The sequence below is a fragment of the Carcharhinus amblyrhynchos genome, chromosome 6, assembly GCF_965287045.1.
Source record: "Carcharhinus amblyrhynchos chromosome 6, sCarAmb.v2.hapA, whole genome shotgun sequence".
NCBI classification, from domain to species: domain Eukaryota; kingdom Metazoa; phylum Chordata; class Chondrichthyes; order Carcharhiniformes; family Carcharhinidae; genus Carcharhinus; species Carcharhinus amblyrhynchos.
The window spans coordinates 30,840,660-30,855,823 of NC_137329.1; the positions used below are offsets into that span (position 1 = coordinate 30,840,660).

The 15,164-nt window shown below is 42.2% G+C and overlaps 1 protein-coding gene across 10 annotated transcripts in view; it reads left to right on the forward strand.

The window, feature by feature from the left end:
• Positions 1-15,164, forward strand: part of sox6 (SRY-box transcription factor 6) — a 615,141-nt gene that overhangs the window by 400,686 nt on the left and 199,291 nt on the right. For all 10 annotated transcript variants that reach the window (XM_080190145.1, XM_080190148.1, XM_080190144.1 and 7 more), the window contains one exon: positions 12,998-13,170. In XM_080190145.1, coding sequence (XP_080046271.1) covers positions 12,998-13,170 — 173 coding nt within the window. The remainder of the gene's footprint in view (positions 1-12,997; positions 13,171-15,164) is intronic.

Here is a 15,164-nt window from a genome sequence, read left to right on the forward strand (position 1 = left end):
TGGCTACAAGAGCAGGTCAGAGGCTGGCAATTCTGCTACAAATTACTCACCTCCTAATCTCACCAAAGCACAAGTCAAGAATGTTATGGAATACACTCCACTTGCCTGGATGACAACAGCTCCAAAAACACTCAAGAAGTTCAACAGCATCCAGGACAAAGCAGCCCACTTGATTGGTACCCTATCCACCACCTCTAATATCCACTCTCTCACCACTGATGCACATGGCAGGAGTATATGCAGCAGGAACTCACCAAGGTTCCTTTGAAAGCACCTTCCAAATATGTGACCTCTACCATCTAGAAGTTCAAGGACTGCAAATGCAGGGGAGCACCATCATCTTCACATTGTCCTCCAAGCCACTCGGCATCCAGATTTGGAACCACATCGCTGTTTCTTCACTGTCGCTGAGTCAAAATCTTGGAACTCTCGCCCTAACAGCACAGTGGGTGTGCCTACTCCACATGGATTGCAGCAGTCCAAGATAGTGGCTCACCATCACCTTTTCAAGGGCAATTAGTATGGGAAATATCTGCTGGTTACTACGCGCACATCCCATGAACAAAGAAATTAAACACCTTTGTCAAAAACACTTGCTTACTTCTTGCAGGGCCAATCAGTGATTCCCTTTGACAACAATGTAACCTGGATGTTCGGCCACAGCCCACCTGGAGCAGTAGTTCCACGTCCCAATGTCCTCTTGAGTACCTTGTCGTTGTGGCATAATTCCCATATATTTTACCAGCATATGGTGTGTAGATTAAAATCCAACAGACCACAGCCTGTGGAGAATTCGAAGGATATGCTGATGAGTTGCACAAAATCGCTTGGGGAGAAGCTTCTATGGACTAGTTGAGCCAAATGCCTATTTCTGTGTTGTGAATTGTATGTCACTCTGTGTAGACTGTAGAGATATTACTTAGAAGTGACACTAATAGCGCCTATTCTACCATGAATCACGAATACTTCACACTCTTTTCATTAACATTCAAACAATTCTGAGCATGAACAAAATGCTGTGGCAAATCAAGTAGAAAAAATAAGTGCAAACAGACTATGGGGAATAAACAACATCTGAGGAAACACTCACAGAAGCTAAAAAGTGTGGTAGAAAGGAATTACTTCATCAGTGGTGTTTTGTTCTCCTTATAGTGACAGCAACTCCACTGTTATGTCAAAACCAGATTGAAATAACACAACTCCAGTGTTTCTTTTTAAATATACTTGTAAGTTCTTCTGCATCCATGTAAAATGTACAATATTTCAGCAAGTGACAGGCTCACAGGGGTCTCCTATGAGGGTTGCATCCTCCAAGAGTCAGAGATCACTGGTTTGAGTTCTCGCTGCTTGCAGCCTGCAATATTTGTCTATTGTGTTATTTATTTCAATCCACGTTTTATGAAGAATCAATGAAATATATGAATAAAGTAGCTTTGCTTTGAATGGTAATGGAAGGAGCATGAAGTATTTGTGATTAATGGTGGAGTGGGCACTATGGAAGGTGTCACCTGAAAGCAATATCTTTACATTCTCCGCAGGCAGTGATGTTTTAAATGTTAATGGTCGTCATATGTTTGGTGATCTATGTCTCAAATAATATGAAGTTATCTAATTCGTGCAACATTAACTGAACAGCACATTTAATCAGGGTCAGGTCAGCTTTAGAACTTTCTAAAACCTCAATTCTTTGTGACTCCAGTTTATGATAATTAAATGAAAGAAAGACAGCAAAATAATACTTGCCATTATTGAAGCTTATTGACAAGGCATGGATTAATAGCCAAGGTATGTAGGAACTGAGTGAAGGCAGGTTTGCAGTGTGCCTTTAAGATCAGAGCCTGCACTATTGATAATTTATTGATAACTTGCTCCATGCTGTATTAATTACATTTAAAAAAATATTTTACCCTCATATTATGTATTTTACAAGTAGCAAATAAACATAATGGCAAACTTTAAATGACAGCTAACGGGTTGATTAAAAGTTTTTCCTTCAGCATCTCATTGTCCTGCAAACACCAGTTCTTGGAAATGAGCAGTGGTCATTACAGAGCACAGAAGATGAAGCCCTCTACAGTTTTTACAACAGAGATTTGACCCTTTCAATGGTGTATGAAATATATTCTAACAGAGCTTCACAATTTCATTGTGGTTTTTTATTTCACTGTTCCCCCATCGCCACCCGATTCCAATTTTCCCTTGCACTCTCTAACTCATCCCGGGTTAAGAATCCGTGGATGCCAGTAGCCCACTGGGACCATGACCAAGTATAAGACTTTCTGTCTGAGCCTAAGCAAATGAGTGTTGGCAAGCTATCCAATCTCACAACTGAGCCTCTTCCTGTTCTCACCCATGTACATTTTTCCAATGGTAGTACTAAATAACCTCAGCAGCAGGGTCCCTGCCTGATGTTTGTGCCACTTTCTTTATCTGAGGTCCAGTCACAGGGTCCTTCAATCACCAATTCAGTATGAGTGTGTGCTAGAGGCAGGGTCAATTGAAAAATTCAAAAGGAAAGTAGACAGTTTTCTAAGGAATAATGTGCAGGGTAACAGGCAGAAGGTGGGAGAATGGCACTAAGTGAATTGTTCATTCAGAGAGCTGCTGCAGACTTGATGGGCTGAATGGCCTACATCTGTGCTGTAATGTTTCTATCATTCCGTTGTGCTGGAGACAGGTGAGGTCGATTGACTGGTCTCACTGAAACATCAAATGCTTACAGTATATGGGACTCTGTAAATATGCCTTGCTTCAGGCAAGTGTTTTTACAGCTGATTGGGCTGAAGTTGTAGAAACATAGAAACTAGAAGTAGGCCATTCGGCCCTTTGAACCTGCTCTACCATTCAGTATGATCATGGCTGATCCTCTATCTGAATGTCATATTCCTGCTTTCTCCCTATACCCCTTGATGCCATTGAAAACTAAAAAAAACTTGAACACCTTCAGTAACTTGGCTTCTGCAGCCTTCTGTGGTACAGAATTCCACATGTTCATTACCCTTTGACTGAAAGATATTTTCCTCATCTCAGTCTTCAATGGTCCATCCCATATGTTGAGACAGTGTCCTCTGGTTCTAGATTTCCCAGCCGGGGAAAACATGCTCCGTGCATCTAGTCTAACCAGCTCTGTTAGAATTTTATATATATCAATCAGATCTCCTCTCATCTTTCTAAGTTCTAGTGAATAGAGGTCCAGTCGCAACATTCACTCCTCAGAGGACAGTCCTGCCAACCTCAGTATCAACCTTGTGAACCTCCACTGTGCTCCCTCCAAGTCATGTATATCCCTTCTTAGGTAGGGAGACCAAAACTGTACTCAATACTCCTGGAGTGGTCTCACTAAAACCCTGTATAACTGCAGTAAGAGTCTCTACTTCTAAACTTAAATCCTTTTATAATGAAGATCAATATACCATTTGCCTTCTTAATTACCTGCTACATCTGCAAACCAACTTTTTGTGAATAATGACTCATCTAAGATTTTTTACACAGAGAGTGATGGGTGCATGGAACTCGTTGCAGGGGGAAGTAGTGGAAGTGGATATGGTAGTGACTTTTAAGGGGCGTCTTGACAAGTGCATGAATGAGATGGGAATAAAGGGATATGGTCCTTGGAAGTGTAGGGGCTTTAGTTAAGTCAGACAGGATGGTCGGTGCAGGCTTGGAGAGCCCAAGGGCCTGTTCCTGTGCTGTAATTTTCTTTGTTCTTTGTTCTTTGTAAGTGTTGGATTCCATAGCCCTATTGTTTTCTCTTAAATTGCTACAGGGAAATATACACTATGCTGCACAATAGCTACATTCTAGAATTCATCCCTCATTTTACTTGAATCAATGGCAGTATCTAGGCCCCCGCTTTATATTACACTGATGATTCATTACTGATAAAATTCAGATCTGCTTTGCATAATCTTTCGGATGTGTCAGCTTGCTTACAAAATTACCATCAATTTTTTATTAGTGCAATTAAATTATAATAACTCCACACAGATTACTTGCAATCATTTATTGGTTATTAAAGCAGCATTGTCACGAGAAAATGCCCAACTTGCAATTATCTGCTTCTGTGTAAATAGCGGTCAATTTAAGACATCAGACAGTGCAAAAAAAACACCAAAGGTAGACAAGAAATTGCTCCCTTAGCAGACAGATTTCTGGGACTGGCTGAGCCAGACATTGGCTCTAAAATATTTCTTTCCGATTTTGGATTCTTACTCGCTCCAATGAATTTCTGGAGGTCAAGGTGGGTGCACTCCCTGTAAACACCCTTTTGGAGATGTGTATCTCACGCTCACGCAGAAATCCTGCAGTTATACCGGGACCCAGCTGTTCACCATATATATATGAATGACCTGGATGAAGTTTGCCGATGGCACAAAATTAGGAAAAATTGTGATTGTGAGGAGGATGAAGGATGCTTCAAGGTGAATTTAGACAAGTTGAGTGAGTGGATAAACACATGGCAGATGCAGTACAATGTGGCCGAATGTGAAGCTATACACATTGCCATGAAAAATAGCCAGGAAGAGTATTATTTAAATGGAGATATACTGAGAAGTGTGGATGTGCAGAGGGATCTGAGTGTCCTTGTATATGAAAGTGGAGAGGGGATTTTCACAGTAACTTTGTTGCAAAGTTAATGTAAGCTTACTTGTGACATTAATAAATAATACATTTTTTATAAGTCTAACCTGTCGGTTGGACAAGAAAGAAATGTTCATGTGTTGAATGGAAGGGACATTCAATAGTCAGCATCTATTAGGAATGGACATCCTTCACCCGAGCCAGTATAAAAAATGCCCCCTGCGGACATAAAAATACGGAAATGCGTGTTAGGTCTTTGAGCTGTCTGATAAACACGACATCACAAATAAAACAAATGAACAAAACTTTGAAAGCTGCACCTTGTTCATTTTAATACATTCGCAAATTCATACAGCCTTGGTACATTCATATAATTCCTTCCTTCCCTTGACAACTGAGGGGAAGGAATGAGGGATCCTGTAAAATACCTGTGGAGAACTCAGAATTACTACATGCAGCAGAGGAAAAGAGTATTGAGATGATGGGATTACTTGTCTCTCCTTACCAAATTTTTTGTCTTTCACAACATCAAAGAAAATGATTTATTTGGGTTTCGCCAGAAGACAAGATAGCTTTTTCAAGGACGCAGTAACCTGATAGCACCGAATCTCGATATGCACTCACTGGAAGAAAACCAGCAATAATAGACCACCCTGAGATAGAATAGCCTTTTATAATAATTACATAGCCAAAGTTCTTTCTCAGTTAAGCGCAGGTCAATTAATTACATCACAACCCTTTAGTGTACAAATCATTTAACAGCTACACGGAAGTAAATTCAAGCCTCTAATCACATCTTAGGGTTTAGATGATAGCGATAAATCATTTGACCTTCCTTCACATGTCTTACGATGTGATCTGATCTTCTGAATAAGCTTGGTACCTTATAATCATTCAATAGGATCTATTACTCCCCATATAATATAACAACAAAGTGGAGAACTTTTGCTATCTACCTTCATCTACGTTAATCCCATCACCAACTAATTGCCCTGATTTATGCTGAGAAACACAAATCTGTTTCTGCCCCAATATGAATGCTCCCAATATGAGACAGTCACATTTCAGATTTGGTGTTGGCCTTGCCTTGGTGCTCCTCTACTTCCAACTACTGGGTTTCTGTCCAGTTAATCATCAATGAGGAACCAAATAGTGAACCTCTTCGCAGATGAGAGGGAAGAGATTTTCACTGTACCTGGTCTGCAGGGCTGCCATCTATGATTAAATGTATCGCTAGAGATTCAATCTCATGACTTGGCCTCACAGTCTTCCAGCTGACACATTCACCCTGTGGCACATTGGTCGGGAAGGCAGTGGCCGGAACTGTCTTGCCTGCTATGGAATTGATGGAAATGTCCATGGATTTCAGGCAAGACCGAAAACTCCTCCCCGAGTTCAGTGGAGCTTTCCGCTGATTCCGTGGTGGATGAGGTGATAGAGTTCTGGCCACTGCGTTTCAAAACCACTTAGAAAGCACAAAGGCTCATCGTTAAATTGGATGATGCTTGACTGTCAGCAGACAGCCTTTCTCCCAGCTTCCCCCCATCCCCTTTTAATATTTTTTATATTTGGTAAAGAGAAAGGTCCAAAGATATTTTGTTTAAACAATGCCCCAATGATTTTCCTCCTAAATTACAGACAACAGGGTCCCGGAGGCTGATTGACAACACCTGGAGACTCTAGAGCAATTTTGAAGGGTTGGCAACCCCACTGGACAGCTTATATTCAGAACGAAGAGTGAGACCCTGGGTTTAGCTCAAGACAATCTGGAACTGGATTAAATGGCCACCAGCAGATATGTTCTTTTACTGGGGGATGGCGTATGTGAATCATGACAGGTGGCAAGCGACTATCTTTCCATCCACCCCTGATCTGTCCCCCATAACATGATAAGTGTGCACCAAAATTAGCAGTCTATCCACCATTTTAAAATAAATAATTAAGAGTCAATTGGGTTCATGAACAAACCATTTGACCTGGATAATATGCTGCCCCTGGTGTGACATGTTTGGCATGGACAGGTGGGTGGGAGTGGGCAGGCCGTTTCATTAAACACAAGTGTTAAACAGCTCGATGAAAGGGTGGTATGTTCTTTGGGGTGGGAGAGGGTGCCTTGTAAGCATCAGGGGTACTCCCTCGGTCCCTCTCTCCCAAAGTGTTATCTTTTATTCCCTCCTCCTTTGGTTCCAAAACTATCTCTTCACAAGACTGCCAAATCCCACCAGGCCCAAACGAACCCAACTTACCTGCCTCCGTCATCAATCTTCGCTTCTTCTTTGGCCTGCTTGCAGTCTCAGCAGTGCCCATTACAGAGCTCTGGCACTGCCAGGATTGCTGGATCTGCCAGCCAGCAGTCAGACTTGCTCCCACTGACGAGTGCAAATCCCACTATCATCTAGTTTAACCCACCTGCAGTTTGGTTATGGGGCAGACATTTTGGCTGTGGCTGTCTGGCACAACCAGTCCCACCCCTTCCTACAAAATTCCCCTAGAGTGGGATTTAAAGTTTGGTCTTGTTGGATAGGAATCTACTCCTACACAGTTGGAGCCATTATCTAAATACGTGTGTGTGTGTGTGTGTGTGTGTGTGTGTGTGTGTGTGTGTGTGTGTGTGTGTGTGTGTGTGTGTGTGTACGTCTGTGTGTGTACGTTTGTATGTATGGACAGTCTTTTCCAGCTGCGCTAGTCCTAGAACTGGGAAATCCCACCCAGGGTCAACAGAACTTTGCATGGTCCGCCCACTGCTCACTACAATTTCCGTGGCAGGTGGGACAGGAAAATTTCCCCCTGTATGTCTGTGTATGCGTGTGTGTGTGTGTGTGTGTGTGTGTGTCTTTTTGTGTGTGTGTGTGCATGTGTATGCTAGTTAGAATAGCCGACCAGAAATCACAGAGCTTGGTCTAAATCGGCATAACACCAATGTGGGCGAGGCCATCTAAGGGCTACTCATGCCCTTGCATCTGTACCCAAGCAGAAGTCTTCACCTACAGGAGAGAAGAAAAAAACATTATGACGATCACAGCAATCTCAAGCTTCAACTGATGTTGTGGCTTGTCTGCACTTTGATGTCCAGATTTCTGATATCTGAGCCCTTTGTAACTGTTGTGCTACTCACCAATATCCATTATTATGCATATAATGTCTCTGTCGGACTAGACGGATAAACTTGCCAAAATTCAGCATTAGCCAAGAACGCAATGTGCAAGACTTTTGGTGCAAGTCCAGGTTTTTGAGCCTGCCTCGAAAGAAAAAAAAAGCTAACGTTTGTGGGATTGGAAGTGGAGCAAATTAAAATTGTGAAATGCTAATAGTGAGGATGTGTTGGTTTGTTTTGCATGGGGGAAATGTTTCCACATTTTCTTCATTGTGCCTCATTAATATATCACCTGGGAGGCTTGTTTCACTGTTAACAAAATGACGGAGGAATTGGGAAAAGGTGACAATACGTCTTCCAGCTGCTTTGTACTAACAACTGAGAAATCTTTAGTCAGTTACTGTAATTCAAAATGAAAGAGCAGCATCTTGCTCAAGGATTTTTTAAAATCTTTTTTTAACACACCATCTGAATTGTACAAATGTTATAGCTAAAGTCTGTTTATAGAATCACTTTTGCACTTCCCCAGGCTCTGTTTGATAACTATTATTATGAAAGCATTACGAGTAAGTGGAATTTCCCATATGTAAGGTCACCAGAGCACAGTTTGATTTGGGGAGATGCTATTATCTTTACTAAGTTGCTTAGTTTGTTTAGTCCACTTTAGTTTCACTAGGTTGGCCAACGTTCTTCCAGCTCGCCCGCCCGCCATAGAAATCATAGTGGGCAAGATAGAAAATCCGGCACATCATTCAAAGGTCCTTTGGGCTTGGGCAGGAATTTCCAGTCTTGGGGCTTGCGTGGCTGGAGAATCCCACCCATTGTTACACTTATCAGAACTAAAGTTTTGAAGTATTTTTCTACATCTGCTGACATTGGCTTAAAAGCTGACATGAATATAAAGGAGGTATGCTACGTGTGGTAGCATGGCCCTTTTAAGGACACAATCCCTGAGGGTCACCTGATCGGGCCAGACCATATGGAGGGCTGCGTGGGAAGCCGAGCCAATTGGGAGCAAGGGCACATGTTCTGGGTTGGGGTGGAACCTCAGTCGGAGCCAGGGAGGACAAAAGAGTATCATAGTTCTGTCAGACCCTTGTTTTTATATATATATCATAGGATCCCTACAGTGCAGAAGGAGGCCATTTGGCCCATTGAGTCAGCACTGGCCACAATCCCACCCAGGCCCCATTCCCGTAACCTCACATATTTACCCTGACATTAGCATCAATTTAACATGGCCAATCAACCCAACCCGTTCATCTTTGAACAGTGGGAGGAAACCAGAGCACCCGGACGAAATCCACACAGAGACAGGGAGAACGCGCAACCTCCACACAAGACAGTTACCCGAGGCTGGAATTGAACCTGGGTCCCTGACGCTGTGAGGCAGCAGTGCTAAACACTGTGCCGTAGTGCCGCCCATTCATATGATATCTTTCATTAAAATTTAACATTGAACAAAGAAATCAAATCCAATCCTAATTTGCCATAATTTATTTTGTTAAAACAATTTGAATTATTCATTAAGTTGCATTTAGCAATTTGAATGCCTTTTGTTAAATGATTTAAATTCAATTAATAGATTAGCACCAACAAATGCGGGTTGCATTTATGTTGCACCTTCAATGCGGAAAAACATCCAAGGTAGTTTTGCGGAGGTAAAAAGGGAAAAACTTAGTTCAATCAGGAGCATTTTAAGGAAAGGTGACAAAAAGGAGGTGGGTTTCAACAGGGCTTTAAGGAGAAGAAGGTAGAGAGATGGATGATTTTAAGGAAAATATTCTGGAGATGGCTAAATGTACAGCCAACAAAACTTGGGACTAAAGGATGGGCAAATATACAAGAGGGCTGGAGTCAGAGGAATTGAGAACCTAAAGGATAGTATGAATGAAGAGTCATGTAGAGACTGAATTACTTAATGGGCTTGCTGGCACATCTCAAGGTAGGGGATGAAGAAGTGCATTAAGTAAACTCGTCTCTCGGCGGTTGAGATAGCTAGAGAGGAAATGGAGGAGATACGGTTGAAGAGGCAGAGAAATGTCCCACAAGGAGGTGATCAAAAGGAAAAGGAAAGAGATAGTGAGAGGTCAACAAAAAGAGACAGACAGCTGGTCAAAGACTCAGTTGGAAGCATGAATTGCACATTAGTTGGGTTAGTTCCAAGATATTGCATGCAGCTGAAAGCTAGCTGTGTGCATTTTATGTAGACGTCACTTTTTGAGTACAGTGTCCAATTGCCCCCATTGCTAATAAAGTTTAACTTTTATACAAACAAATACCTCATACTCTGTGCAGATTGGCACATTCACCTGCTGCAGTTTGAACTGTTAGATCCATGGCAGTTTGATTGATTGCAAATGGACAACTATTTACAATGCTGTCTGGACCTTTAATCCAGGTGACACTAAGCAGACTCTGAAATATGGAAATGCACCAAATAAAATGTCCAAATTCAACATTTTAATCCTTTGAAAATAATGCGTGCCTCAAATATGAATACATTCCTTCTTCATTCACATGAATTTATTTTCTTGCTAAAATGACTGAATATTGGATATACTTGATGTTCATAGACTCCCTACAGTGCAGAAGGAAGCCATTCGGCCTATCGAGACAGCACTGACAACAATCCCACCCAGTCCCTATCCCCATAACCCCACATATTTACCCTGCTAACTGCCCTGATTCTAAGGAGCAACTTAGCATGGCCAATCAACCTAACCATCACACTTCCGGAGTTTGAGAGGAAACCTACGTAGACGCAGGGAGAACATGCAAACCCCATACAGATAAAGGTCAGAATTGAAACCTGACGCTGTGAGGCAGCAGTGCTAACCACTGTGCCACCATGTTCTGCTTAACTGTGTGCCAGAGACCTTTTCGTTATAATTTCCAGCATTCTTGAAACCATTAGTTAAACATCAGCCCCCCATCCATTGACTCTGCCTACACTTCCCATTTCCTTGACAAAACAGCCAGCATAATCAAGGACCCCACGCATCCCGGACATTCTCTCTTCCATCTTCTTCCTTCGGTATAAGGATACAAAAGTCTGAGGTCACGTACCAACTGGAACAGTTTCTTCTCTGCTGCTGTCAGACTTTTGAATGGACCTACCTTGCATTAAGCTGATCTTTCTCTACACCTTAGCTATGACTGTAACACTCCATTCTGCACTGTCACATTTCCTTCTCTATGAATTGTATGCTTCATCTGTTGAGCGCACAAAAAACAATGTTTTTCACTGTATGTTAATACATGTGACAATAATTTATCAAATCAAAATCAAAAATGTTGCTTATTTCACCTTATCGATTATTACCCCACATATATGGGATAAACCAGTAAGTGTTGAATAACATTACTGAAATCTGTTGATTACCCTACCTTCATAGACATGGGCATTTAAGCTAAAACATAAAAATAATTCTTAAGTTAATCATGCATGAAATGATTAATCTCTCAAATTTTGGAACGGAAGTTACTCATTTCAGGTTCTTTTTATGTAAATTCCTTGGAGCTGCAGGATAGGGATCAATATTTCAGGCTTGTAAAGGGAAGTGTAGTTGACTGCAGGTGTGGCTGCCTTGAGATACCTCAGTAGTTGAGCGTACAATAAAAGTTTATTTATTTAATCATCATAAGTACGCTTACATTAACACTGCAATGAAGTTACTGTGAAAATCCCCTAGTTGCCACACTCCGGTACCTGCTCGGGTACATTGAGGGAGAATGTAACATGGCCAAAGCACCTAATCGTTAACTGGTGCTTGGAATACACTACAACTTGTACAGAAGTACCAGGAGTGTTCAACATGTAGTTTTGAAGCCAATAATAATTATTATTAATAATAAAACAATAATATTAATAATATTGCCCTCATAACCTCAGTTCTATCTGTGCTTACATTTCTCATTTTCTGCTTTTCTGCAAGTTTTAGGGGTTGAAGGTTTGAAAAGGACTGTTTTTAATATGATTGCTTCATTGGTCATAAGTTAAGATGCTATGATCTGTTCACAATTTGAGATTGGAACTTGGATTTAAACTTTATAAGGCGATCCCTAAACATTATAATGGCAGGATTGCCTTCTTATTTGTCGAATTGGTGGGGAATATCCCAATCCAATATGATTGGACAGCTGGATTAAAATCAATGATATTAAATGACAATTTAGCTGGTTCTGAATTGAAAGAAGACTTGCGTTACTGTGGCTAATACATGTCTCTCACATTGGGATTGAATGGATGGGTAGGTGCAAACAGCTGCACTTTACTAATAGCTACACTTCAATTATTCAAGAGCTGTATGTCACTCAGGAGGTGCAATTTGTCCATTCCTGGTCTACAGCTTTGCCCTGCAATTTCAAATGTTGCAGTGGGAGATAGATGTGCACTCGCCAGCGTGGTTTATTCACCTCCTTGTTACCCTGTTTCATTATCTGGAACGATTGCCTAGAGACAGCATTGGACAGTTGTGTTAGAGCCAAACAAGTGTTACCAGCAGAGAGCTTCACCTAACAGCTGCGCGCTTTGGAAAATTGAAGATGCATTGTCCACAATTTTTTTTTATCCATTGTCTTCAAAGTAGACATGATTATGGACAGTGCCCCAAAGCATTTTCACATGCACTGAATTAGAGGTTGAGGCTCCATCTCAGTAGCGCACAATTCCAAACTCAGTGCTGTTGGTGTGACAGTACTCCTGCTGTGCTATAGAAACAGAGAAAGTAGGAGTAGGCTTTCAGCCCTTCAAGCCTGTTCCACCATTCATTATGATCATGACTGATCATCAAACTCAGTAACCTGCTCCCACTTTACCCACGTACCTTTTGATCTTTTAGCCCCAAGAGGTATATTGAACTCATATATGGAAGTGGTGGATGGGGGGATGCCAAGCTTCTTTCATGATGCTCGGGATTTATATCACTGATTCAGGAAGAGTACAATAGGCAAAAGTACAACCGGTAATGCTAGACTCCCAACAGGCTAACACGGGAGGTGGCTGTGAGACAATACATTTGGAAGTAAGTTATTTAGTGTTGGACAGTAATTCAGAACTGCAAACTTTACTATTAAGAAAGTTCAAGTCCTATATCACCTTCGTAACCTGGCTTAGTGTCCTGGTTGCAGTAGGTTTGACACTAACCTTGAAATAAAGGTCAGCCATAATCTAACAGAAAGGTGGAACAAGCTTGAGGGGCTGGATGGTCTATTCCTGTTGCCATGTAACTTGTTGCTTCCAAACCTGTTATGACATATTTTGAAGTTTGGCCTTCCAATATGGTGTTGACCCTGAATATTGTTTTTCCCCTTCTTCAGGTACGCCAGAAAGTCTTGCAGAAAAGGAGCGCCAGCTGTCCGCCATGATCAACCAGTTAATTAGTTTACGGGAGCAGCTCCTGGCAGCGCATGATGAGCAAAAGAAGCTAGCGGCATCGCAAATTGAAAAACAAAGGCAGCAGATGGAGCTTGCCCGCCAACAACAGGAACAGGTGAGCTTGAGGCATGGAAACCATCTCTGATGTATATTAACTGGGCCTGGCTATTTCAACAACCAAGTGGCAAAAAAGGAAAGATATTTTGATGAAAATGGCTGGCATTCCTGCCTCACAGCGCCAGGGAACCGGGTTCAATTCCAGCATCGGGTGACTGTCTGGATGGAGTTTGCACGTTCTCCCTATGTCTGTGTGGGTTTCTTCCAGGTGCTCCGGTTTTCTCCCACAGTCCAAAGATATCTGGGTCTAGGTTGATTAGCCACGCAAAATTGCCCCTTATTCTCAGGGAGATTAGCAGGTTAAATATGTGGGGTTAAGGGGATAGGATCTGGATGGGATTGTTGTTGGTGTGGGCTCAATGGGTCGAATGGTCTCTTTCTGCATTTTAGGAATTCTAGAAAAATGGGGTATTTGATAAAGTGTTTCTTTTTATGTCATTCTTTTATGATGTCCTTTACCCAGCCATCATTGCTTGGAGCTGATGGACAGCCAGTTGATGTGCTGAGTTTCTTCAGTAACAAGCTATTCAGAAGTGCCCGGAATGGCTCATGCTTTCTCCCTGGGGCAACATCTGATTGGCACCTCACTCTAATGACTGAGCTGAGATTGAGGGCTTGCTTTCATCCATTTAGTGGAGCTTTGCTATGCTTTATCTGTTCAGCCTGTCTCAGCCTATGCAAGAAAGCAGGGAACTCAGTTCATTTACCATTTCTTTCCAGAGATCATGCTCAACATCCCTTAACACAGCCTCCTGAGGGAAAGTTCCTATCAAGCCTCTCAGTAATCATTCAGAATTCTGCATTAACCATCCTCAATCTCCAATGGTCAATCTCAAGCTGTCAACCTGCTGTTCCCTATAGACCTTCCCCACCCAACACCCCCGCCATAGCACAGAAAGAGTTATACAAAGAACAAACCAGCATGGGAAACAGGCCCTTCGGCCCAACGAGCCCACGCCGCCACATCCTCCTACACCTACCCTGCCCTGCGTGTATGCGAGTGGAACCCCTAACTTAGCCAGATTCAGGGGAGAATAGTGTCAATTTGGTACACCAATCAGCCTAAGAGCACATCTTTGGGGTGTGGGAGGAAACCGGAGCGCCCGGAGGAAACCCATGCAACCACAGGGAGAATGCGCAAACTCCCACAGACACAGGCCCAAATCCATGTATCTGCACAGCTAGCAGTGATAGTCACTGAGCTGTTGCGGCACCCGTCAACCGGTCCAGGATCAAGCACACACACCGACACAAAGTTATGTGAATCATCTTATTTTACAGGAATTTTCAAATGTTTTGCCTGTGTCATTCTCTAGCGCCTCCTGATATACATTGAAAAACATCAACACATTATCACATCTCAATAAACAATTTTGTATAATTGTGGACGGTACTGTGGTTAGCACTGCTACCTCATAGCGCCAAGGACCCAGGTTCGATTTCCGACTTGGGTCACTGTCTGTGTGGAGTTTGTACGTTTTTCCTGTGTTTGCGTGGGTTTCCTCAGGGTGTTCCGGTTTCCTCCCAAATCCCAAAGATGTGTAGGTTAGGTTGATTGGCCATGCTAAATTGCCTCAGTATCAAGGGGGTTAGTAGGGTAAATAAGTAGGATTTTGAGGATAGAGCCTTGGTGGGATTGTGGCCGGTGCAGACTCAATGGGCCGAATGGCTTCCTTTTGCACTGTAAGGATTCAACGATTCAATGATAAATTCACAAAAAAGGCACTCGCTACAGCCTGTTAAGACATGGATTTACCATTTTCCACCAGTGAGGCAGTACCAGCAAGAACAGACCTTTCTGAACTACAAGACCTGAAAAATTCAGGCTGTCAAATCCAGCAGTACAAGAAATATAAACAAAAATTGTGGGAAACTAAGATTGGGTGACAGTGTAAACTGGGCAATATTGAATTAGTCGATTATTGTACACCACACCAATGTTCTCTCCAATCCTTTTCTTTCTTGTGTGTGATCAGTTCAGTTCAATGCATT